Source organism: Trachurus trachurus (assembly GCF_905171665.1).
Source record: "Trachurus trachurus genome assembly, chromosome: 22".
Lineage (NCBI taxonomy): Eukaryota > Metazoa > Chordata > Actinopteri > Carangiformes > Carangidae > Trachurus > Trachurus trachurus.
In genome coordinates, this window is record NC_139907.1 from 1,473,071 (window position 1) to 1,499,278 (window position 26,208).

General features: G+C 41.8%; 3 protein-coding genes and 1 pseudogene across 4 annotated transcripts; all 4 read right to left on the reverse strand.

The window, feature by feature from the left end:
• Positions 1-9: 9 nt before the first annotated feature.
• On the reverse strand, positions 10-1,453 carry LOC311005893 (E3 ubiquitin-protein ligase TRIM35-like; the record flags this gene model as incomplete). The annotated part of the gene is given in 3 exon segments (XM_083998501.1): positions 10-51; positions 337-1,147; positions 1,149-1,453. Coding segments are annotated over 3 exon segments (1,158 nt in total).
• A 4,935-nt stretch (positions 1,454-6,388) lies between these two features.
• Positions 6,389-7,410, reverse strand: LOC311005894 (zinc-binding protein A33-like; the record flags this gene model as incomplete). The annotated part of the gene is made up of 2 exons (XM_083998502.1): positions 6,389-7,294; positions 7,381-7,410. 2 exons carry the CDS (start codon positions 7,408-7,410, stop codon positions 6,389-6,391), a joined length of 936 nt encoding a protein of 311 aa, XP_083854628.1.
• A 4,217-nt stretch (positions 7,411-11,627) lies between these two features.
• On the reverse strand, positions 11,628-21,553 carry LOC311005895 (annotated as a pseudogene). Its single transcript has 3 exons — positions 20,186-21,553; positions 11,897-13,293; positions 11,628-11,706 (listed from the first exon to the last, which is right to left on the reverse strand). The product of its transcript is annotated as an uncharacterized misc_RNA (transcript).
• A 3,086-nt stretch (positions 21,554-24,639) lies between these two features.
• LOC311005896 (zinc-binding protein A33-like) lies at positions 24,640-26,082 on the reverse strand (the record flags this gene model as incomplete). Its single annotated transcript, XM_083998503.1, has 1 exon — positions 24,640-26,082. One exon carries the CDS (start codon positions 26,080-26,082, stop codon positions 24,640-24,642), a length of 1,443 nt encoding a protein of 480 aa, XP_083854629.1.
• Positions 26,083-26,208: the final 126 nt, after the last annotated feature.

Consider the following 26,208-nt stretch of genomic DNA (forward strand, 5'->3'; position numbering starts at 1 on the left):
AAAGGGCAATTAGAGCTTGGGCAAGACGGGGAGGGTAGGGCAAGACGGGGTCTGGAAAGGGCAGGAGGACAACAACAATGACAACTTCATTGGTAACAGCTTCACTGGGACTACTTTATCATCAGTGGCAATGAATGGAAACATCTTCTCAGTGAAAGAGTGCGTTAAGGTGTGTATGTGTGTGTTAGTATCAGGATCAGAGAACGACAGTTTTCCTCTGTTCAAGTCCAGATTCACTCTGATCCTCTGGAGCTTCTTCTGCTCTGGGAGATCAATATCTGGACCTGATGGTGAACATGCTGAATATTCACCTTCATAGAACAATATCATCCATACTCTAGACGCTCTATTGTTTCCCTTCCTCTGCACAGACTCTGGTAACACAACCAGTCCCCACCGTGGTCTGTCTCCAACCTCGACATCCCAGCTGTGATTCCCTGAGTTAAAACCCTCAGAGCCCAGGACAGAGCAGTAAGAATCAACCCTCTCTGGATTGTCAGGAAGCTGCTGTTTGCCTCCTCGTCTCACACTGGTCAGATCTTTAGACAAGATGAGTCCTGGAGGAGCAGTGTTTGGGTCCAGAACCACAGGACTGTAGGAGACCATGTCCTTCATCTTGTTCCAGATGTTGAAGGTCAGGTTGCCCAGGTGTTTGGCCTGGTCTATCAGAGCTCCTGAGTCCAGCTGTGGATCCTCCAGCAGGGGGCGCTGCTGGACTCTTTCCACTGCAGCCTTGTAGTTGAGCAGGAATGAGACGTCTTCAGCTCTCAGCTCGTCCTCTGTGGCTGTGACTGTGTGTGAAAGAGCTTCTATCTCTCTGCTCAGAGCCTCCATCTTCTCCTTCATCCTCTGACTCTTCTGCTCCTCTTCCTCCCTCAGTGCAGCCATCCTGGCCTCCTCTTCCTCTTCTAGAAACTGGTGAAGCTTCTTAAACTGCTCCTTAATCTGCCTCTCTGTGTGTCGGGCCTGGACATTAATGTGTTCTGCTGTTTGACCAAACTTCACTTGAACTTCTTCAAAACCCTTTAACTTCTTTTTTAAGGACTCCAGAGTTTCCTCAAGTTCCTTCTTGAGTTGTGAAGCAGCTTCATCAACAGGTCTGATTCTGTGGTTGGTGTGTTTTGTTGAATCTCTGCAGACAAGACACTGGCTGCTGATGGTCCAGACAGAAGAGTTTGAGTTTCTCAGAGTGCAGACTGCAGAGAGGCTCTGAAGATCTCTGCTCTCTCTCTAGTAAGAAGCTCTCACACAGGTTCTTCAACACCAGGTTACAAGGTGGACTTGACTTTGAAAATCTTGTCTTACAAATTGGACACAGTGGATCTAGTTTCTCTCTCCACCGGCTCTTCAGACAGTCTTTACAGAAGCTGTGGCTGCAGGACAGAACAACAGGATCTCTGAAGACCTCCGTACAGACCGGACAGCAGAGATCCACCTCTAATCTGGAAGCCATTTAGTCTGAGAGTGGAGCTGAAAAGACAGAAGACAGAAAGTAGAGTCAGTCATCCCATGCCACAACCACCAGATTCACGTGCCAAGAGTGAGTTAGTTTGGGCGCCTAATGTTAGAGTGTAAAATAATAAAACAAAGGTTCCACTTTCAATGCATGCTGTTGTTGTGATTTAACACAACTATGAATAAAAATATTAAGATGCCTTATACGGGCAGCTCCGTACACTGCCTTCTACACGGGGCAGCATTTACTTATGTTGTGATTTGGCACAACTGTAAATTTTAATTAGCTAGCCTCACACGGGGGCAGCATTTATGTTGCTCTAGTAAAACTATGGACAGAAATATTAAGATGCCTCACGAGGAAGCACCAAAATCCTAAGATGGTTATTGGCCATCAAATTAGTCAAATATTAATAATTACTACTGTATAAAAAAATTAATGGGATTTAATTTTATTAAATCCACCTCGGGGGACCAGATATTTATAGTCTCATAAATGTGTGCTAACTATTAACATAGAACCTTGTTTAATAACTAAGTTAATAATTATAAACAAAATAACATTATCAATAGTTGCAAAGTTCACATTTAAATTCAAATTTTATTTATTTATATGGCACCTTTCATGCTAGAAGCAACACACAAATACACACAGTGACATACAGACATAGACACATAGAGAAATACCAACTCACATACACCTACACACACCCACATACACACACACTCACTTCACAGGAGGAAACACTGGAGATAAAAACTAATGGACTAAGACTATTAAGACAGTAAACGCTAAAAACTAAAACAGTTGATGAAGAAAAAAATCTCTATTTGGGCCGTTGAGTTGTCCCACACCACTTTAACAAAATAAACTCAAAACTCGCATAAAAGATAAGAAAAATAAAAGCAAGGAACTTCATGCAAAGCATTACACTGCGAATGGCTTTACTAAATGAATTACAATTATAAAACATTACCCTATTAAACAAGTAAATCAAACCTTCCCATTAACCAGTCTGCAATCCAGTCCTCCCATTAAGCCTCCCATCTGCCTTCCCTCCCACCAGGGGAGGAGCAGAGAGAAGAGGGAGCTCCTTGGTTTTATGTTCATATTCAGTCTAATAAAAATAAATAATTGTATTTAAAGGCTGAACTGATCACTTCCTGTTCCTGTCACCCCCAGATTGTGATTCATAACAGAGATCTAAGATACAAATGAAAATGTGGCGTAACTTTATTTTGAAATTTGATTCATGCTTTTGTTTTTTCACCAGTTAAGAGAAGAGAGAAGTAGGAGGAGGAGAAAGAGGAGGAAGAGTGTGCTGAGTAAAACCACATTGACATCACAGCTGAGAGGAAATGTTGACTCTCACCTGTTGATTATTGGTTACTGACGATCAGCTGTTGATTGAAGGACATTGTCTTATATCATCATCTCTCGTCTCCTGTGTTTTGTATTTTCTCATGTCCTTTCTGCTTTGCTTTCTTGAAGTTAGAGGAAAGAAAGGTGTAGTAAATAAATAGAAAAGATGGAGGAATAGAGCAAAGGGGAAAATAAGATGGAAAAAACAAGATAACAGTGTAATATCTTTGTGTTACTTCAGGATGGGCTGACAGCAGAGTTATGTTGTTGTAACATTACATGGGCATGGCAGCATCACCTTCATTCTACCACTACTGCACTACTAGGACTTACCTGTATATTACATTTAGCTGAGTCCATGCTGCCACCTATTGGCACATCTCCAACATGACAGCAATAACTTTCCCCATCTACTGCAGAAAGACAAAGGGAAAGGAGGAAACCGTTACAGGAAAACAGGAGACACCTCACCTTTGTCTGACGTAAAAGCTCAGCCAAAAGTCAACCGGCCTGTTTTTCCTGAAGACGTTCATCAGACATGGACAGAAAAGATCAAGTGCATCAAATGACTAATAATAACTGTTGAACACATAATAAGCCTGAAACATACAAAATAATGTCTCGTGTTCAAAATGCCTTAATCTGACACCATCACATGTGGGTGACATAAAATTTCACACTCCCAGGTGGCCACATACACCCAGCTGCATGTTGTATATCCACATCTGTTTAATTATAGTAAACAGCTTTACTATTTGCCTTGAAAGATGCAGTGTGCAATCAAAGTGACTGCACAGTGATTTACTACCACTTTGGCACAATGAAGCAATATGAAGTTTAAATAGTTGTGTGCTAAAAAGCACAATAATAATACTGACAAACCAATTTATTTAACCTGTGTTTATACACTGATAATTCTCAGTCTGTAACATCTGGGTTTTGTAACTCCATGTATTTCAAATTTTCACTGCTGCTTAGGTAACAGAAAACCAATATGGTGAATGAGCTGAACATTTATTGTAACAAAATCACTGGTCCTTTGCATTACCGTCATTTCGTTGTTTTTTTCCCCAACAAATTCATCTTAAACGAGTGTATCTGAATCGATGGCCGTCTCATAATATAACAGAGGCAATCACATTATCATGAGGGAACTTACCAGATTCAGCAGACCGTAGTAAAACAGCGTTAAACCGCCGGACCGTGATCCCGCTCTCCTGTGATGTGACCGCCGTGTAAAAACCCGTCCACCGCGTCGTCTCTGTCACCGGTCTGGTGTTCAACCCGAGGCGGTGTAACTCGTCAAAAATGCTGCTTGTACAGTACTGCCAACAACAAGCAGCCATTGGTGTGAGGAGAGTAGCTGTTTATGAAGCAAAAGTTTAAACTTAAGTCTGCTAAAAAGGACAATAATAATATCTCCTGACAAACCAATTTATTTAACCTGTGTTCTTACACTGATAATTCTCAGTCTGTAACATCTGGGTTTTGTAACTCCATGTATTTCAAATTTTCACTGCTGCTTAGGTAACAGAAAACCAATATGGTGAATGAGCTGAACATTTATTGTTACAAAATCACTGTACCTTTGCATTACCGTCATTTCGTTGTTTTTTTCCCCAACAAATTCATCTTAAACGAGTGTATCTGAATCGATGGCCGTCTCATAATATAACAGAGGCAATCACATTATCATGAGGGAACTTACCAGATTCAGCAGACCGTAGTAAAACAGCATTAAACCGCCGGACCGTGATCCCGCTCTCCTGTGATGTGACCACCGTAAAAAAATAAAAATAAAAATAATATAAAACCTGTCCATCCCGTCGTCTCTGTCACCGTCTTGTATTCAACCCGAGGCAGTGTAAACTCGTCAAAAATGCTGCTTATCCTGCCAACAACAAGCAGGAAAGTAGCTGTTTATTAGAAGTGAAAATGTCCGTTGAACCGGTGACAACCGGTTATAACGGTTCTGCTGCTCCCACACAGCCCCTCCCCCCACCGAGGAACCGCAGGTAGCTATGGACAGTTAGCTTAGCTTAGCTAGCGCCCGAAAATACCTCGGTCTGTCAGTCTGGTAAAACATAAAGATAAAGTTTTTACACCTCTCAGGGTTAAAAGTTTAAAACATAGCCTACCTTCTTCCACTTTATCTCCAGCGACACAGTGCATCCACACAGTAGCTGTAAATAAATACTCTTCACTCCTTCACGAACATCAGCGGTGGGAAAGAGCGGCCGGCCGTTTGAAGCGGTGACGAGCTTTCACGTTCTCGTATGACGTCATGACGCAGAAAGTTGTCACGCACAGCAATCACGCAGTAGCCTACTCTATTTATGCTCTTCCTCCTTGCATATTACAAAGTAAAGTCACTGTAACATGTAAATGTGGGCTGTTTTTATTTGACTGTGTCTTCTTTATTTAGTTTTATCTATCTGTTTACACTTGTCTATGAGGACGTATGCTGAAGAAGTGTAGTTATGACTAAAAGTTAGAACTTCAAGGTAATTTAACTCTAAATTATTCACACAGTCAATTAGGTTAGTGGAACATACTTAGACTGGATTATTAGCAGGCATGCAAATGAGTCAGGGTTGTAATTGTAAAATTGTAATAGGCCTATTTCATATTTAAAAGCATCAATCTGGTGCATTTTGAGAAGAAAACCAAGCATTATTACAAGACAGTATGAATGTAATAAAGTGATACATGGTCACATTATGCTATATAATGAGACTGACAACTTCTCTCATGAAATGCACTGCTGCAGAATGAAAAAAGCAAGCTCTTAAAGCAGAGTTCCCCAAATTTAGGCTAGGGCCCAAGTATGTCAAGTGTGCTAAACCGAGGGCCAAAAGGTTTTTTTGCCAGTAAAAGTTGATTTTTGTACAGATAATGTTGCTGCTGCTGCTATTATTGGTGATAAAACTGAAGACAAGCTGTAGTACATTCTATAAGTAATAATTTAGCATGCCTAAGAATATGCAAGCTTGAAAAACAGCCAGTGCCCGAACGTAGAGCAGTGCACACCTTATTTCTCATGTTGCTCTTGTAGAGTGAATGTTTTTATTAAATTCAAGGCTCCCTTCAGGCGCCAATTTCACCAAAAAATTAGTGATTTCCATGGCTGTATTTTTTACCCACACAGTCATATCTGTTCATGTGTTTGAGACTTTATCACCTGAGGCAGATCAGAATATAAAGTTTGTTGAAATATAATCGATACTCAGCTGATTAAATATGTTGTTCCTGATCGTTTTATTGGATCTCAATCAGTTTACATAGAGACAACAATCAACTCAATATCTATGAAAAACAAAGCAAATATGAAGTTGAGAAATTGAGTGAAATCATTTTACAGATGAAAAGGTCGACAATAAACAGTTAAGAAGAAGAAAGTGGAAATAAAACCCAATGTGAAGTCAAAGAGAAATAAAGAGTGTTGGTAATAATGAGGCAGCAGGAGGACAGGTGCAGTTTAACAGGTTTAATTCTCTGACTTCTCTTTAAGAAATAAACTACATGATAAATATGATCATCCTCTTTATCTCTAACTGCTCTGCTCCACTGTCACTGACACTTCACTGGTAACAGCTTCACTGGGACTTCATCTTCAAGACAGGCAATATATGGAAACATCTTCTCAGTGAAAGTGTGTGTGAAGGTGTGTATGTGTGTGTTAGTATCAGGATCAGAGAACGACAGTTTTCCTCCGTTGAAGTCCAGATTCACTCTGATCCTCTGGAACTTCTTCTGCTCAGGGAGAACAATGTCTGGACCTGATGGTGAATGTTCTGAGTATTCACCTTCACTGAACTTTATCGTCCATTTTCCTGACTTGAAGTCCCATCCCATCCTCTGCACAGACTCTGCTATCACACCCAGTTCCCACCCTGTATTGTCTCCAACCTCGACATCCCAGCTGTGAGTCCCCGAGTTAAAACCCTCAGAGCCCCGGACAGAGCAGGAATAATCAATCCTCTCTGGATTGTCAGGAAGCTGCTGTTTGTCTCCTTGTCTCACACTGGTCAGATCTTCAGACAGGATGAATCTTGGATGAGCAGTGTTTGGGTCCAGAACCACAGGACTGTAGGAGACCATGTCCTTCATCTTGTTCCAGATGTTGAAGGTCAGGTTGCCCAGGTGTTTGGCCTGGTCTATCAGAGCTCCTGGCTCCAGCTGTAGACTCTTGCGCAGCAGGCTGATCTGCCGGTGGAGCTGCTGGATTTTTTCCTCGTCAGCCTTGTAGTTGAGCAGGAATGAGACGTCTTCAGCTCTCAGCTCGTCCTCTGTGGCTCTGACTTTCTGTGAAAGAGCTTCTCCCTCTCTGCTCAGAGCCTCCATCTTCTCCTTCATCCTCTGACTCTTCTGCTCCTCTTCCTCCTTCAGTGCAGCCATCCTGGCCTCCTCTTCCTCTTCTAGAAACTGGTGAAGCTTCTTAAACTGCTCCTTAATCTGTCTCTCTGTGTGTCGGACCTGGACATGAAGGTATTCTGCTGTTTGATCAAACTCCACTTGAAAACCCTTTAACTTCCTCCTTATGAACTCAAAAGTTCCCTCACGGATCTTCTTGAGGTGTGAAGCAGCTTCATCGGTGGGTCCGAATCTGTGGTTTTTGTGTTTTTCTGAATCTCTGCAGATGAGACACACTAGCTGCTGATGGTCCTGACAGTAGAGTGTGAGTTTCTCAGAGTGCAGACTGCAGAGAGGCTCTGAAGATCTCTGCTCTCTCTCTAGTAAGAAGCTCTCACACAGGTTCTTCAACACCAGGTTACAAGGTGGTTGTTGTCTTGAAGACCTTGTCTTACAAACTGGACACAGTCGATCTTGTTTCTCCTTCCACCATCTCTTCACACAGTCTTTACAGAAGCTGTGGCCACAGGGCAGAAGAACAGGATCTCTGAAGACCTCCGTACAGACCGCACAGCAGAGATCCTTCTCTAATCTGGAATCCATTTAGTCTGTGAGAGAAGCTGAAAAGACAGAAGACAGAAAATAGAGTCAGTCATGGCTCCTCTTCCTCCACTACGGTGGGTCACTACTACTACTACTCATTAGTGAAATACTCCTGTCCATGTTTGTGATTGGTCAGATGCTGCAAACTCTGCCTGTTCCATGTGAACAAGGATGATGGTGTCATCATCATCCTCATATCTAGACTGGGAAACCCTGGGTGATCAATGAGTTAATCGGGGGGTGGATCAGACTCACAGACGTAATTCACAAGCGACCATACAGTCCAGGCAATCTAGCTCATTTTGGAGCAAAAAATAGAACTAGGCCTAATTGTAACAGAATGTTTTTCACCATACATCATTTCTATGAGGTGTCCAGAACAACATACTAAAAGTCCTAAGAAATCCTAGTTGGGGAAATGTGTTTAATTCTCATCAATCCAAGATTGATTTACTGTATAAAGTCTATGGTGTCAATAAGACCAGACAACAATACACTCCAATGGGGATATTTCTTTTCCTTTACTCCCACCATAATGTTTACACAATGAAAGTATCCATGAAATGTAACATTTTTTGTATTACAAGTTTCTTGCAAAATTAATTTGAATATGCAAACGAGCTCAATAGTGTGTATGCATAGGTTAACTTACTGAATGGACATGAATGTGTTAGTTATTTGCCCCCTGTTTTTGCTGCGGCTTTATAGCTTTTTGACCATAAGTCAATTAGCGTTGAGCTCATTTGCATATTTAAAATTAAATTTTCAAAGAAACTTATAATACAAAAAATGTTACATTTCGTAGATACTTTCATTGTGTAAAGTTTCATTGTGATAGGAGTAAAGGAAAAAATAGCCCTATTGGGTTGTATTGTACTGGCATTGATGAGAATAAAAACATATTTCCCCAACTAGGATTTCTTAGGACTTTTAGTATGTTGTTCTGGACCCCTCATAGAAATGATGTATGGTGAAAAACATTCTGTTACAATTAGTCTGTTGGAAAACGTTATTTTGCCTCCAGGGACTAATATTGGGTCAGGCAACTTGCTTTGACTCTGGCTGCAGCATGGTGATCCAGTCATCATAACACTTCAACTCTTTGCACAATGTTACTTTAGTGCATGATTAAAATAATAAAACATTTTTTTAAGTAGCATAATTTCATAACTGCATTTCTAACGCTCACAACAAAGCAAACCGTTTGAAAATCGGTGAAAAATTGAGTGAGTCCTGGTTATTTTTAGTAGACCATGCTCCAGAGGGTTGAGGCTCTGAGGGAGGGAGCGGACTGAACCGCGTCGCAGCAGCGTCCAGTAAAGTCTACTCTTCCTCCAATAAAAAAAAAGAAACCCAGATTTTAATCAAACTCACCTTCAGTGTGGAGTGTCGGCAGGTTGAAGCAGCAGTGTTGTAGCCGGACTCACTCACAGGAAGTTGTTAGTTTGGTCTCGTCTCCTCGTCAGTCTGCTGTGAATGAAGGGGAAGCAGCTGGGATGTTTTGTTTCCCGGGTAAGGGGGCGGAGCTTAGAGAGTAACGACACGCATTGGTCCAATGGAAGCGCCTCCTGATGGCGGAATATGGGTACTGCAAAATGAATCGCCCCCCTTGGGGACAAATAAAGATATTGATTGATTGATTGATTGATTGATTGATTGATTGATTGATTGATTGATTGATTGATTGTTTGATTGTTTGATTGCAAAAGCGCCCAAGAACTGACATCTCTGCATTGTTGGTGAATGAGCAAGTAGCCTATTTAAGGTATAATAAGGTATTTTCAGTAATTTAAAGGGACAACGAGGAGTTTCTATTTGGTTATAAAAAGTCTGATATTAATGTGGATGAATCTACGTTACCACTTGTTAATGGTCCATTTTAGATAAATCTATGGTTTTGTCTCTATGGTTATTTTGTTATTATTAGTGGTGGTGGAAATGCTGGGCGAGCCGACCAGCGTTTCTTTACTTTCGGTTTCGTGGCGAGTCATGAGAATAACGCAGCCGGATCGCCGTTTATGGTGGGAACTACGACGGTATGTGATCGTCTTCCAACCTCTGACTTTAATTCTTGATGAATGAAAACATGAGTCTGTCTTGCGCCAGTCAAAGAAATGTACGGTGCGCGGAGGAGGCTCATAAACTCCTCGTTGTCCATTTAAGGACATTTATAGATCACTCACGTTAATTGCATCATCAAGGATCCTTTACAGATAAACATTAACACATAGGCTAGTAAAAAAACTAAACAAAAAAAGTTGTCTTCTACATTAAACATTTTTGCTCATTTTCTAAAAAAAGTGAAATAAAAAATAAAAAAAAGTGAGAGAAACAAACACAAACAGAAACAGCCAATAAAAGATGAACACGTCTATGTAAAAGCATGGCGACGCTAAAAACAGCTTTTTAAGGCAAAGTTATAAAATCAAGGAGACACAGTTTGTAACATGTTGTAATGCCACAGTTTATTGTTTCTTTTGGATCCCAATTAGTCTTCATTGAAATGGAGACTATTCTTCCTGGGGTTCACATTAAACCAAACAGAGACAATTTAAACATTACAGCATTTTCACAAAAGAATTACATGAAGTCATTCAACATAGATGTATTAATATGATTATAGAAGAATTATAAGAAAAACTAGAAAATTTCCTCTGTGTGTGTGTGTGACTGACTTGACACATATGAGCTGCATCCTGTGTCAGTCTGATTGATCGTGTGTGTGTGTGTGTGTGTGTTTACAAACATGTTAACGAGCTCCAGGTGGATTGTTTATGAAGTTAACGAGCTCTGGCCTGAGCTTCAGACGTTACCACAGCAACTTGAGGTGGTTACCACGGCGATAGGGGCCTCCCAGGCTGAGACAGACAGAAATGTCGAGAAAAAGAGTGATTTTCTGCCTCTGCACTAGTCTCACATTTAGGCTTACTGTGACAAAACGGTAACTCCTATCAGAAAAAAACACAGAGCAACGGTGCTGTAAGGACTTCCTGAATAATTTGGTAGGATTTGGTGTTTCTACAGTAAATATTTTGGAGACGCTGGCAGTTTTAAAACAGGAGTCCGTTCTGCTTCTCTCAGAAAATCTTTGTATTGGAGTCAATGAGGAGCAGAGTCAGACGTGGCCGCACTTAGAGGCTGATAATTTAAATTCTGTAAGTCTCTCTGATATTTTGAGCACATGGTGAGTGACAGAACAAGTTTGTCTACAATTTTCTGAAAAAATGATGTGTGTAGAGTGTAAATTGTGGTCGGGCCGAGTGTGGAAAGAGAAAAAATCTGGAGTTTTTCTGGGCTTTCTCCCACTCTGACCGATGATGTCACACACTCTGACACGAACATTCCGTGCAATACACACCCATTATAATCTCATAATTTCTCCAAAAATGATCATGGTCATTGATCAGGGATTGATCAAAAACTATGTGACCTATCAAAACGTGGAGTAAGACGCCAATACACAAGACTTGTGTCTACTGTTTAAAGTTTAAATGAAGTCTCTAGGTGAAAGTATGCCTGAGCAGTAGACGTTTGTATAACTAGAATTATATGAAAAATTACATGAAGTCACTCGAAGTAAATGTATTAATATGATTATATAAGAGTTAGCCTGCATGAAGCATTAAATGAAGTTATTCAACATAAATGTATTAAGATGATTATAGAAGAGTTATATGAAGCATTAAATGAAGTTATTCAACATAAATGTATTAATATGATTATAAAGAGTTCAACATAACTTCATGACGAATCACAGCTTCCTTCAGTTTCACTGTAAAACTCGACATTCCAACAGTTGTTCAAAGTTCTGATTCTTTGTCAGACCTCAAACTTAATCACTTTTTATCAGCCATCATCTATAGTAATAATCACATCGATGGGTGATGTGACGGCGGCGCCCGTGGTGGTTGCTGGCCTGCTCCATGGAGCTCCTGAAGGCCCGGTAGGAGGAGGTCGCTCTGAGGGGAGAGTCCCTCCTCCTACTCCATCGCCTCCTCCTCTGTCTGCCCGACTCTGAAAGAGGAGGAGGAGGAGGAAGAGGAGGAGAGGGGGAGAGGAAGAGGAGGAGGAGGAAGAGGAGGAGAGGGGGAGAGGAAGAGGGGGGAGGGCTGACAGTGTGACACTGAGACCTTCACTGGTAACAGCTTCACTGGGACTTTATCACCTGTGTTAATGTATGGAAACATCTTCTCAGTGAAAGTGTGTGTGAAGGTGTGTATGTGTGTGTTAGTATCAGGATCAGAGAACGACAGTTTTCCTCTGTTGAAGTCCAGATTCACTCTGATCCTCTGGAACTTCTTCTGCTTGGGGAGATAAATGTCTAAAGCTGGTGGTGAACATGCTCTGAAGTATTTACCTTCATAGAACAATATTTTCCATGATCCAGACCCTATCTTCTTCCCCTTCCTCAGCACAGACTCTGTTAACACACCCAGTAACCAGACTGTAATGTCTCCAACCTGGACATCCCAGCTGTGAGTCCCTGAGTTAAAACCCTCAGAGCCCAGGATAGAGGGGAACATATTACATCTCTCTGGATTGTCAGGAAGCTGCTGTTCATCTCCTAGTCTCACACTGGTCAGATCTTCAGACAGGATGAGTCTTGGATGAGCAGTGTTTGGGTCCAGAACCACAGGACTGTAGGAGACCATGTCCTTCATCTTGTTCCAGATGTTGAAGGTCAGGTTGCCCAGGTGTTTGGCCTGGTCTATCAGAGCTCCTGAGTCCAGCTGTGGATCCTCCAGCAGGGGGCGCTGCTGGACTCTTTCCACTGCAGCCTTGTAGTTGAGCAGGAGTGAGACACCGTCAGCTCTCAGCTTGTCCTCTGTGGCTCTGACTGTGTGTGAAAGAGCTGCTATCTCTCTGCTCAGAGCCTCCATCTTCTCCTTCATCCTCTGACTCTTCTGCTCCTCTTCCTCCCTCAGTGCAGCCATCCTGGCCTCCTCTTCCTCTTCTAGAAACTGGTGAAGCTTCTTAAACTGCTCCTTAATCTGCCTCTCTGTGTGTTGGGCCTGGACCTTAATGTGTTCTGCTGTTTGATCAAACTTCACTTGAACTTCTTCAAAACCCTTTAACTTCTTCTTTAAGGACTCCAGAGTTTCCTCAAGTTCTTTCTTGAGTTGTGCAGCAGCTTCATCGATGGGTCTGATTCTGTGGTTGTTGTGTGTTTGTGAATCTCTGCAGATGAGACACACTGGCTGCTGATGGTCCAGACAGAAGAGTTTGAGTTTCTCAGAGTGCAGACTGCAGAGAGGCTCTGAAGATCTCTGCTCTCTCTCTAGTAAGAAGCTCTCACACAGGTTCTTCAACACCAGGTTACAAGGTGGTTGTTGTCTTGAAGATCCCGTCTTACAAAGTGGACACAGTCGATCTTGTTTCTCTCTCCACCAGCTCTTCAGACAGTCTTTACAGAAGCTGTGGCTGCAGGACAGAACAACAGGATCTCTGAAGACCTCCTTACAGACCGGACAGCAGAGATCCTCCTCTAATCTGGAAGCCATTTAGTCGGTGAGTGAAGCTGAAAACACAGCAGACAGGAAGTGGAGTCAGTCATCCCAAGCCACAACCACCAGATTCACGCACCAAGAGTGAGTTAGTTTGGGCGCCTCATGTTAGAGTGCAAAATAATAAAGCAAAGGTTCCACTTTCAATTACAGCCTTACGACGATCACTATCAGGGTGGGAGATGAGGAGGAAGAGAGGGGAACAACCAGTCAACCAGCTAAGAAGAAACCAACTCTGGGTTCTCTCCTTAGCAGAGTCGCCCTCGCAGTCATCTCAACGCTAGAGCAACGCTCACATGCTGAAATGGCCATTTACGTGCAAGATGTAATTGCGGGCGATGAGCGGCCCCTTAGATGGTGGCAGGTGAATGAAAGCAGGTTCCCGTTACTTGCAAACATGGCATGGAAACATATGCGCATCCAGCAACTAGTAGCTATACCTTCCGAGCACATCTTCAGTCGAGCAGGTCAGGTTGTAACTCTGCACCACAGTTGTCTGAAGCCCGAAAAAGTCAACATGCTGCTTCTACTCGGAAAGTCTTCTGTGTTTATGTTTTTTAGAAACCTGCCTTGGGACTGCGGCTGAAATTTAGCAGTTGTGCTAAGTCCGGCACATTTACACTAATGCTTAATGCGTCAGTGTTGATGAATGTGCACTGTCCCAATTCAATAATAAAGAAATGAAATGAAATGAATAACATGTAACCAGCAATAAGAAACAAGGGAGTTTTTCTGTTGTGTTTTTTGTTTTAAAGGGACAAGAAGGAGTTTCTATTTGGTTATAAAAAAAATTCTCACGTTAATGTGGATGAATCTACGCTACCCACACTTGTTAATGGGCCCTTTTTCGATAAATATATGGTTTTGTCTCTATCGTTATTTTGTTATTATTAGTGGTGGTGGAAATGCTGGGCGAGCCGACCAGCGTTTCTTTACTTTCGGTTTCGCAACGAGTCATGAGAATAACGCCGCCGAATCTCCGTTTATGGTGGGAACTACGACGGTATGTGATCGTCTTCCAACCTCTGACTTTAATTCTTGATGAATGAAAACATGAGTCTGTCTTGCGCCGGTCAAAGAATTTCACGGTGCGGAGGCTCATAAATGTAGTGTGAAAACACTTCGCTTTTCCAAAACTCCTCGTTGTCCCTTTAAAAGTTTATTGTAGGCCAGGCTGCGCTACAACAGTTTTATTTAAGTAGCCTAATGTAAAAGCACAAGCTATAAAAGCATGATACCTCCTTTGATGCTTTGTTGTTGTCCATTTATGTCAGGCAATCTATCACAATATGTTTGTTTTGTCAATTTGCATTGAGGCTAAAATATTTCGCCCATTGCCATAATCCCTATAGTCATAGCAGTAGGTTTGTTACCTTTAATCGTGGGTGCAAGCTATTTTTAGAACGGCGGAGCAGAGCCGTGAGCTGCTCAGAGCTACGCTATGGAGGCTCATAGAATTTCTTGGTTTCCCTCATCAAACTCATCAAATACAAAATCCGACAACTTCACAACGCTCTGGTGGACAAGTTGTGAGCTGCACATTCACCACGCTATGAGATAATAACACAACGTTACCAGACAGAGTTGTTTTAGAGGGAAATACAGAGACTGCTTGCTGAAAAACTGCCCCCGACGGGAATGTGCAACAGTGATTTTGCATGAATTTACCTCTAAAGTCTATGGGGGGAACAAACTGCGCATGTGCAAACAGCCACATACACACCATATTGGCAGAAGAGGCAGAGCAGCTCTGTGCCTCTGCTCTGAAAACAACGAGACGGCGAGTGGCTTCTACAGCCGCTGCCTGGCCGGAGGTAATCTCAGTTGAGTCGCGTTTATTAGACTATGAAAATCACCAAATGCTGACACATTTAATCCTTTGGTAAAGGTATCTGAAATAAAAAAAAATTTAACCTTAGATTAACTAAATAATGTAATTATTCCTGACAGCCTAGGTGAGGCATTGCCTCACCTGCCGCCCCTGACTGCAAGTCACTGCAGGGAGGACAGATGGTTTGAAAGGAGAAGGAAAAAGCCATCTATGTAAAAGTGGAAAAGTCATCCCTTAATAGGGACACCACCTATCTCCCATTTACAATGCTGCTCTTTAATCTACACCCAGGAGTGTAAACAACTCCTTTCTTCTCTCCAGAGCAGAAACCATCATCAAGGACAATTCACACCCAGGTCATCATCTGTTTGAACTGTTGCCCTCTGGCAGGCGTTATAGGTCCACCAAATCCAGAACCACCAGATTTACAAACAGCTTTTTCCCAAATGTCATAACACACTTAAACAAACAGAGATGACAACCCCCCCAGCCACCCTCTCATTCATGAACATACACTGTTGCACTTTGCATTTCTTGCACTTTCTATATTGATGTTGTTGGTTTTATTTATTGTTTTATTGCTTTTACTATTTTACTATTTATTGATTGTATACCAAGTGGAGTAGCAACATAATTTCGTTGTACTGATGTATAATGACAATTAGGGCTGCCACGATTAGTCGACTAGTCACGACTACGTCGACTATTAAAATCGTCGGCAACTAATTTAATAGTCGATGCGTCGTTTTTTTTTTTTTTAACTTTGTTTTTCTCTCAAAACTGCTGCGGCACCTTCCACACCCGCCGCTGCAGCCGCCCACCACACACACGAGCACTCACTCACTCACTCAAGGTGAGTAGCCTACACATAGGTGTTCTCTCTTTTCTCTCTCTACCTCTTGTCCGTCATCAAGCGGCACCGGTGTAGCCCCCCACCCACCCTCCCTCCCGCCGCCGCCGCCGCCGCCGCCGCCACCGCTCCTCCCTCTCTCTCTCTCTCTCTGTCATTTTAAATGAGAAGTGATACTAGGAGCGGTACCGCCGCTCCACCGTTTTAAATCACGGACTGAAAAACAGCCGTTCGTCATTTAAAAATAAAACCGCGGACTTATATTGGAACGTTACCGCGTCTGGTCACAGCGGTCCTCGTCACGTAATGAGCGGTCATCTTAACGAGGAAGTCTTCTCTCCCGGCGTAAATCTACGTCAATATTTTCCGGTAGCTTCTCATCACAGTCCGCACCTTGCAGAGTTTGAGCTGCACCTCAGTTTCACTTGTTTTCATTTGACAGAGTTTCACACAGAACTTTGAGTCTTTCCATGTTTCTCCTTCTGTGACAGTAAAAAGGGAACATTTACATTTCTTCAGACAAGACGATTGTCTTATAAACTATTCATTTTTTTTTAACAGAACGACTATTATTTACACTGAGCACAAGTTATATTTGAATGATAGGCCTACCAAAACTTTATTATTGTGAATAATTCCTTAGTTTCAGGTGTCTACCTCATTTTATTTAAATGTAGCTAGCTATGTTTAATGCCAGAGACAAATGAAGGAAAGAAAAACCTAAAAAACCTTTAGGTATTTATTTTGGTGTTGTTTAGGCCAGTGCCTTATCCTTATTTTACTCAGCTGTTTGCACTTTATGCTACAGTTAAAGCTGCATATTTCATTAAAAGTTTAATGAACTATCATCTTAATTGTCTTTATTTTTAGTTTAGTTTAGCATACCTTAAACACTTCAAGCTGAAAGCTATGGTTATATGAGAGCAGCTGCAAACTGTTTACATTACATTCAATTTACGTATGATCCGATTAGTCGACTAATCGAAAAAAATAGTCGGTGACTAGTCGACTATCAAAATAATCGTTTGTGGCAGCCCTAATGACAATAAAGGTTTTCAATTCAAACTCAACCTCACATTCTCTCCACTAGAGGCCTCACATGACTCTAACAATTGTCAAGTGAAACTCTACTGAACACAAGTAGCCTACTGTACTTTTGTGAACACCCCCACAGAGGTTAAAAACATGGGTCTTACTCCACTGTTTGTCAGACTAGTGAGAACTAGTCAGACCGATGCGTTGCGAACTGATGAAGCCACTTGAATAAGAGGAAAAACGTCTTCCTAGACAAATACAAGTCCAGTTGTCTTCGATTCGATTTGTTGTCCAGAAATGACGATGACCAAGATGAATGAGAACATCTGGTTGAAGAGTTATCCAGTTTACAAAAACAAAAGAATGGGACTATCCAACAAGTAATCTATTGAGCTATAGTAGTAAGTATAAACTCACTAGGCATTTGACAGGCAATTCTAACCCGAGCCAGTTGGTCCCAACTGTACGCGATCGATTGCCAAGCGAGCCAGGCCGGCGGGAAATGTCCCGGTGGCTCCCCTCCCTCCTCTACTGACTTGACTGAAGTTTACTGTGACTCTGAGTCCAGGATTTAGTCAAACTCACCTTCAGTGTGTGGAGTGTCAGCAGGTCGAAGCAGCAGTGTTGTAGCTGGACTCACAAGAAGTTTGGTTGTCTCTTCTTCAGTCTGTGACTCTGTGAGTGAGGGGGAAGTCATGTGAGGTATCATGAGACAAGATATATATACATATATATGTACTGAGAAGGAGGAGATTGCCTTGCACAGCAAGCCTGATGAAGCCCACATGGGTGAAACGCGTTGCTGCTTGACTTTTTAACTAAATAAATAAGTGTTTATACGACCCGTTTGTGTGCGGTGGAACTCCTTCCCTTTTTTTTTTATGTATATACGTACAGTATGTCTATGGTACAGAGGGGGCGGAGCTTCTAGTTGTTCTAGTTGTTCTTCTCTATCTAGCATAAAGTCCTCACTTCCAGGAGAGGAAGTATTGATGATGTGATATGATCCCTTTAAGAATAAAGTGTTGCATATACTGTAACCATAATTATTAATAAATTCATGTGGCACCCCCAGAGTGATTCATAACAAAGATCTAAGATACAAATAAAAACGTGGCGTAACTTTATTTTGAAATTTGATTCATACTTTTGTTTTTTCACCAGTTACATAAAAAAAGAGATGGAGGAGAAAGAGTGTGCTGAGTAAAACCACATTGACATCACAGCTGAAATGTTGACTCTCACCTGTTGATTATTGGTTATTGATGATCAGCTGGTGATTGAAGGACATTGTCTTATATCATTATCCCTCATCTCCTGTGTCCTTTTTTTGTATTTTCTCATGTCCTTTCTGCTTTGCTTTCTTGAAGTTAGAGGAAAGAAATGTGTAGTAAATGAATAGAAAATAGAAATAGAGCAAAGGGGAAAAGAAGAGGAAAAGGGTTAACAAGACAACAGTGTAATATCTTTGTGTTATTTCAGGTTTATCTTGTTGTACTGAACATTTGTGGGAACATTACATGGTCATGGCAGCGTCACCTCCATTCTACCACTATTGCACTACTAGCCTAGGACTTGTATATTACATTTAGCTGAGCCTATGCTGCCACCTATTGGCACATCTCCAACATGACAGCAACAACTTTCCCTATCTACTACAGAAAGACAATGGAGAAAGGAGTAAAACTTTACAGGAAAACAGGACTGATGTAAACACCGGGCTGTTTTTGTTTGACTGTGTCTTCTTTATTTTGTTTTATCTATCTGTTTAGACATATGCTACAATAAAGAAAGCAGCCTATTGAAGAAGTGTAGTTATGACTAAACGTTAGAAATTCAATGTCATTTAACTCTAAATTATTCACACAGTCAATTAGGTTAGTGGAATATACTTACACTGGATTATTAGCAGGCATGAAAATGAGTCAGGGGTGAAACGGGTGAGAAGGATACGAGGGTCCAGGGGCATGCTCCCCTGGAAGAAAATTTGTAATAGGCCTATTTCATATTTAAAAGCATCAATCTGGTGCATTTTGAGAAGAAAACCAAGCATTATTACAAGACAGTATGAATGTAATAAAGTGATACATGGTCACATTATGCTATATAATGAGACTGACAACTTCTCTCATGAAATGTGCAAAACCACAACTGTAATAGTGCAATCTGCCGCAGAATGAAAAAAGCAAGCTCTTAAAACAGAGTTCCTTCCCCAAGACTGTCTGTCTGTCTGTCTGGGTATGTCTGATTTCAGTATGGTATGTCGTGTTATTGTTTCGTAGTTTAGTCTTACATTGTGCTGTAGGACTTGAGTTCGTGTTTTTCTGTATGAATGATATACTTTTTGAAAACTCAATAAAAACACTTTGATTATTATTAAAGCAGAGTTCCCCAAATTTAGGCTAGGGCCAAAGTATGTCAAGTGTGCTAAACCGAGGGCCAAAAGGTTTTTTGCCAGTAAAAGTTGATTTTTGTACAGATAATGTTGCTGCTGCTGCTATTATTGTTGATAAAACTGAAGACAGGATGTAGTGCATTCTATAAGTAATAATTCAGCATGCCTAAGAATATGCAAGCTTGAAAAACAGCCAGTGTCCTAACGTAGAGCAGTGCACACCTTATTTCTCATGTTGCTCTTGTAGAGTGAATGTTTTTATCAAATTCAAGGCTCCCTTCAGGCGTCAATTTCACCAAAAAATTATTGATTTCCATGGCTGTATTAGACAGGGCTCAACTAAAATTACTTTTTACCCACACGGTCATATCTGTTCATGTGTTTGAGACTTTATCACCTGAGGCAGATCAGAATATAAAGTTTGTTGAATATAATCGATACTCAGCTGATTAAATATGTTGTTCCTGATCGTTTTATTGGATCTCAATCAGTTTACATAGAGACAACAATCAACTCAATATCTATGAAAACAAAGCAAATATGAAGTTGAGAAATTGAGTGAAATCATTTTACAGATGAAAAGGTCGACAATAAACAGTTAAGAAGAAGAAAGTGGAAATAAAACCCGATGTGAAGTCAAAGAGAAATAAAGAGTGTTGGTAATAATGAGGCAGCAGGAGGACAGGTGCAGTTTAACAGGTTTAATTCTCTGACTTTTCTCTTTAAGAAATAAACTACATGATAAATATGATTATCCTCTTTATCTCTAACTGCTCTGCTCCACTGTCACTGACACCTTCACTGGTAACAGCTTCAATGGGACTTTATCAGCAATCTGAATGAATGGAAACATCTTCTCAGTGAAAGTGTGTGTGAAGGTGTGTATGTGTGTGTTAGTATCAGGATCAGAGAACGACAGTTTTCCTCTGTTGAAGTCCAGATTCACTCTGATCCTCTGGAGCTTCTTCTGATCTTTGAGATCAATCTCTGGACCCAATGGTAAAATTGCTGAGTATTTACCTCTATAGCAACACAATCTCCATAATCTTGGAATCTGCTTTGGACTCATCTTCACAGACTCTGCTATCACACCCAGTCCCCACCATGTACTGTCTCCAACCTCGACATCCCAGCTGTGAGTCCCTGAGTTAAAACCCTCAGAGCCCAGGACAGAGGAGTACCTATCAATCCTCTCTGGATTGTTAGGAAGCTGCTGTTTGTCTCCTTCTCTCACACTGGTCAGATCTTCAGACAGGATGAGATATCGAGCAGCAGTGTTTGGGTCCAGAACCACAGGACTGTAGGAGACCATGTCCTTCATCTTGTTCCAGATGTTGAAGGTCAGGTTGCCCAGGTGTTTGGCCTGGTCTATCAGAGCTCCTGAGTCCAGCTGTGGATCCTCCAGCAGGCTGATCTGCTGGTGGAGCTGCTGGATTTTTTCCTCGTCAGCCTTGTAGTTGAGCAGGAATGAGACGTCTTCAGCTCTCAGCTCGTCCTCTGTGGCTGTGACTTTCTGTGAAAGAGCTGCTATCTCTCTGCTCAGAGCCTCCATCTTCTCCTTCATCCTCTGACTCTTCTGCTCCTCTTCCTCCCTCAGTGCAGCCATCCTGGCCTCCTCTTCCTCTTCTAGAAACTGGTGAAGCTTCTTAAACTGCTCCTTAATCTGCCTCTCTGTGTGTCGGGCCTGGACATGAAGGTATTCTGCTGTTTGATCAAACTCCACTTGTAAAGCCTTTATCGCCCTCCTTGTGAGCTCAAAACATTCCTCACGTTCCTTCTTGAGTTGTGGAGCAGCTTCATCGATGGGTCTGAATCTGTGGTTTTTGTGTGTTTCTGTATCTCTGCAGATGAGACACACTGGCTGCTCATGGTCCAGACAGTAGAGTTTGAGTTTCTCAGAGTGCAGACTGCATAGAGGCTCTGAAGATCTCTGCTCTCTCTCTAGTAAGAATTTCTCACACAGGTTCTTCAACACCAGGTTACAAGGTGGTTGTTGTCTTGAAGACCTTGTCTTACAAACCGGACACAGTCGATCTTGTTTCTCCTTCCACCAGCTCTTCACACATTCTCTACAGAAGCTGTGGCTGCAGGACAGAAGGACAGGATCTCTGAAGACCTCCTTACAAACTGGACAGCAGAGATCCTTCTCTAATCTGGAAGCCATTTATTCTGTGAGTGAAGCTGAAAAGACAGAAGACAGGAAATAGAGTCAGTCATGGCTCCCCTCCCTCCACTACGGTGGGTCACCTCTTACCTGGACAGGCCTACATCTTCATGATAACTTATGCTGAACAGCTAAACCGGTTATGTTCCAGATTGAGATCGCCAGGTATAAATGCTCCACCTCCTGACCAATCAATTACCTCTGAAAATGGCATCACCGTTATTCGGTGTGTGAATATTTGCTACATAAGTGTCAAAAATAATAATAATAAAAAAATAATGTGAGCATCTCTAAGTGAGATATGTTTTATGTCAGTCCCGTGAAAAAGTATCTGCCCCCTTCCTGATGTCTTACTTTTTTGTGTATTTGTTACACCTAAAATTTGTTTTATGAACTTATCATTATTATTAAATATTTAATATTTAATTAGACAAAGTACAACTCGCTTTCACTCTGGCTACAGTAAATGGTGATCCAGTCATTTTAACACTTTAACTATTTGCATAATGTTACTTTCATTGAAAAGTTAATGATTGGAATAATAAATAGTAATTTTAAGTAGCATAATCTCATAACTGCATTTCTAACGCTCACAACAAAGCAAACCGTTTGAAAATCGGTGAAAAATTGAGTGAGTCCTGGTTATTTTTAGTAGACCATGCTCCAGAGGGTTGAGGCTCTGAGGGAGGGAGCGGACTGAACCAAGATGGCGGCCGTGTGGAGACGCCGCGTCGCAGCAGCGTCCAGTAAAGTCTATTCTTCCTCCAATAAAAAAAAAAGAAACCCAGACTTTAATCAAACTCACCTTCAGTGTGGAGTGTCGGCAGGTTGAAGCCGCACTGTTGTAGCCGGACTCACTCACAGGAAGTTGTTAGTTTGGTCTGAAGCTGAAACTCCTCTCCTCGTCAGTCTGCTGTCAATGAAGGGGAAGCAGCAAGAATGTTTTCCCGGGTAAGGGGGCGGAGCTTAGAGAGTAACGACACGCATTGGTCCAATGGAAGCGCCTCCTGATGGCAGAATATGGGTACTGCAATATCGCCCCCCTTGGGGACAAATAAAAATATTGATTGATTGCTTGATTGATTGATTGCAAAAGCACCCAGAACTGACATCTCTGCATTGTTGGTGAATGAGCAAGTGCGGTATTTCCCAATAATTTAAGGACATTTCTAGATCTAGCGTACTAGAATAGCATCATCATGGACACCTTACAGATAAACATCAACACATAGGCTAGTAAAAAAAAAACAGTTTTCTACATGAATGTTTCAATCACCATTTTATAATAAAATTGATAAGACCAAGACACCTAAAAACAAAAACACGGCCGTTGTCTTCAATTTACAAGCAAGTGGGCAACACACATTAAAGCAGAAGTAAGCAATCCGGTCGTTTTGGCTAACTTCTTGTCAGCCGATGGAGTTAGCAGCCCCCGCCCTCGTCATGGATCTATTGGTCCTCGTCCCTACGTCACCACATTCACGCGCATCCCTTGGCTGCACACCATAACACATCCATGCTGCACACATTTAATTTAAATACATGTTGTATTTAAGTTATTTCAGTGCTCAAGGTGGGACGTAGACTGGGGCCATTGACTCACTGTTTACTTCTCGAAACGGCAAAAACATGTTGTTTGATTGAACTTATGGTTATGAATATGAGCTTTAGCTAAAAGTAATATTACTTTATTTAATATTATTTATATAATATTGATGTAATTGGGGGGTTGTAATGGGACGTACCAGATGTTCTACGTCTGAAGCCTCACTGGTTCAGTAAGTGGTTCGAGTGGTTTAAGAACATTGAATAACATCCCCACAAAATTTTCTTTACTGTTTGTGTTGGGGTTTTCCAATTTCCAAGCACCGTGGAAAAAAATATTGTTTCTTACGTAATAAAAATGAATAAAGACATAATCATTCTTTTGAAAACAATGCAACAGTTTTGAATAAATATCTCATGAGGACTAGTCAGACCGATATGCTGCGAACTGAAGAAGCCCCTTAGATCAGAGGCGGAACGTCCTCCTAGACAAGTAAAAGTGCAGTCGCCTTCGATTTACTCTGTTGCCAAGAGCCAAACCCAAAGTTATAAAATCAAGAAGACACAAATGTGATGATATCACCATTTATTTTTTCTTGTTTCTTTTGGATCCCATTAGTCTTCATTGAAATGAAGACCACTGGGGTCCATATTAAATCAAACAGATAATTAAAACATTATAGCATTTTCAAAATCACAGCAAGAATACAGACTTGTTTGATAAAAGATGGCCATTATTAATACATGCAATGCCAAAGCTCTAATCACCTCCACCATTTTCTTCTTCTTTGGAGCGTTGTTTTTCTCACTTGTAAAGTTTCCGTACTTCGGGGCTGATGGAATGGAGATGAGAATTGGGTTGTTGGAAATATGACGTACAAGTACAAGAATATGGACTGATATTTACAAAGATATATTCAACAGGAAGAAAGGAAAAAAAAGGAAAGACTTTTAAAGAATTTCAAACAAGTATAACTGTAATATACATCTCCTCTGTGTTTGTCAAGTTTGTGTTTGTATAGGCTATGTGTCAAATAAAAAATAAGTAAAAAAAAAACATTATGGCATTTTCAGAGAAGAATTACATGAAGTCATTCAACGTAAATGTATTAATATGATAATAGAAGAATTACATGAAGTCACTCAAAGTAAATGTCTTAATGTTATTAGAGAAGAGTTACATGAAGTATTAAATGAAGTTATTCATGATTATAGAGAGTTCAACATAACTTAATGACCAATCACAGATCCTTCAGTTTCACTGTAAAACTCGACATTCCAACAGTTGTGATTAAGTGAGATAATAATCATATTGATGAGTGATGTGATGGCACCTCCTCCTGCTCTAACTCTCCATGGAGAGGAGGTGCACGTGGTGGTTAATGGCCTGAGGGAAGAGCCCTTCCTCCCTTCAGTCTCCTCCCTCCTCCTCAGCCAAACTCCTCTTCTCCTGGAGGGGAGGAGCTGAGGAGGTGCAGGAAGGAGATGGAGGGAGGAGGTTGGAGGGGAGGAGGAGGACAGGAGGAGGAAGAAAAGGGCAATTAGAGCTTGGGCAAGACGGGGAGGGTAGGGCAAGACGGGGTCTGGAAAGGGCAGGAGGACAACAACAATGACAACTTCATTGGTAACAGCTTCACTGGGACTTTATCACCTGTGTCAATGTATGGAAACATCTTCTCAGTGAAAGAGTGCGTTAAGGTGTGTATGTGTGTGTTAGTATCAGGATCAGAGAACGACAGTTTTCCTCCGTTCAAGTCCAGATTCACTCTGATCCTCTGGAGCTTCTTCTGCTCTGGGAGGTCAATGTTTGGACCTGATGGTGAACATGCTGAGTATTCACCTTCATAGAACAATATCATCCATACTCTAGACGCTCTATTGTTTCCCTTCCTCTGCACAGACTCTGGTAACACAACCAGTCCCCACCGTGGTCTGTCTCCAACCTCGACATCCCAGCTGTGAGTCCCTGAGTTAAAACCCTCAGAGCCCAGGACAGAGCAGTAAGAACCAAACCTCTCTGGATTGTCAGGAAGCTGCTGTTCATCTCCTTCTCTCACACTGGTCAGATCTTCAGACAGGATGAGTCTTGGATGAGCAGTGTTTGGGTCCAGAACCACAGGACCGTAGGAGACCATGTCCTTCATCTTGTTCCAGATGTTGAAGGTCAGGTTGCCCAGGTGTTTGGCCTGGTCTATCAGAGCTCCTGAGTCCAGCTGTGGATCCTCCAGCAGGGGGCGCTGCTGGACTCTTTCCACTGCAGCCTTGTAGTTGAGCAGGAATGAGACGTCTTCAGCTCTCAGCTCGTCCTCTGTGGCTGTGACTTTCTGTGAAAGAGCTGCTCTCTCTCTGCTCAGAGCCTCCATCTTCTCCTTCATCCTCTGACTCTTCTGCTCCTCTTCCCCCCTCAGTGCAGCCATCCTGGCCTCCTCTTCCTCTTCTAGAAACTGGTGAAGCTTCTTAAACTGCTCCTTAATCTGCCTCTCTGTGTGTCGGACCTGGACCTTAATGTGTTCTGCTGTTTGACCAAACTTCACTTGAACTTCTTCAAAACCCTTTAACTTCTTCTTTAAGGGCTCCAGAGTTTCCTCAAGTTCCTTCTTGAGTTGTGAAGCAGCTTCATCAATGGGTCTGAATCTGTGGTTGGTGTGTGTGTCTGAATGCAGACAGATGTGGCACACTTGCTGCTGATGGTCCAGACAGAAGAGTTTGAGTTTCTCAGAGTGCAGACTGCAGAGAGGCTCTGAAGATCTCTGCTCTCTCTGCTGTAAGAAGCTCTCACACAGGTTCTTCAACACCAGGTTACAAGGTGGACTTGACTTTGAAGATCTTGTCTTACAAATTGGACACAGTGGATCTAGTTTCTCTCTCCACCAGCTCTTCAGACAGTCTTTACAGAAGCTGTGGCTGCAGGACAGAACAACAGGATCTCTGAAGACCTCCGTACAGACCGGACAGCAGAGATCCTCCTCTAATCTGGAAGCCATTTAGTCTGAGAGTGGAGCTGAAAAGACAGAAGACAGGAAGTAGAGTCAGTCATCCCATGCCACAACCACCAGATTCACGTGCCAAGAGTGAGTTAGTTTGGGCGCCTAATGTTAGAGTGTAAAATA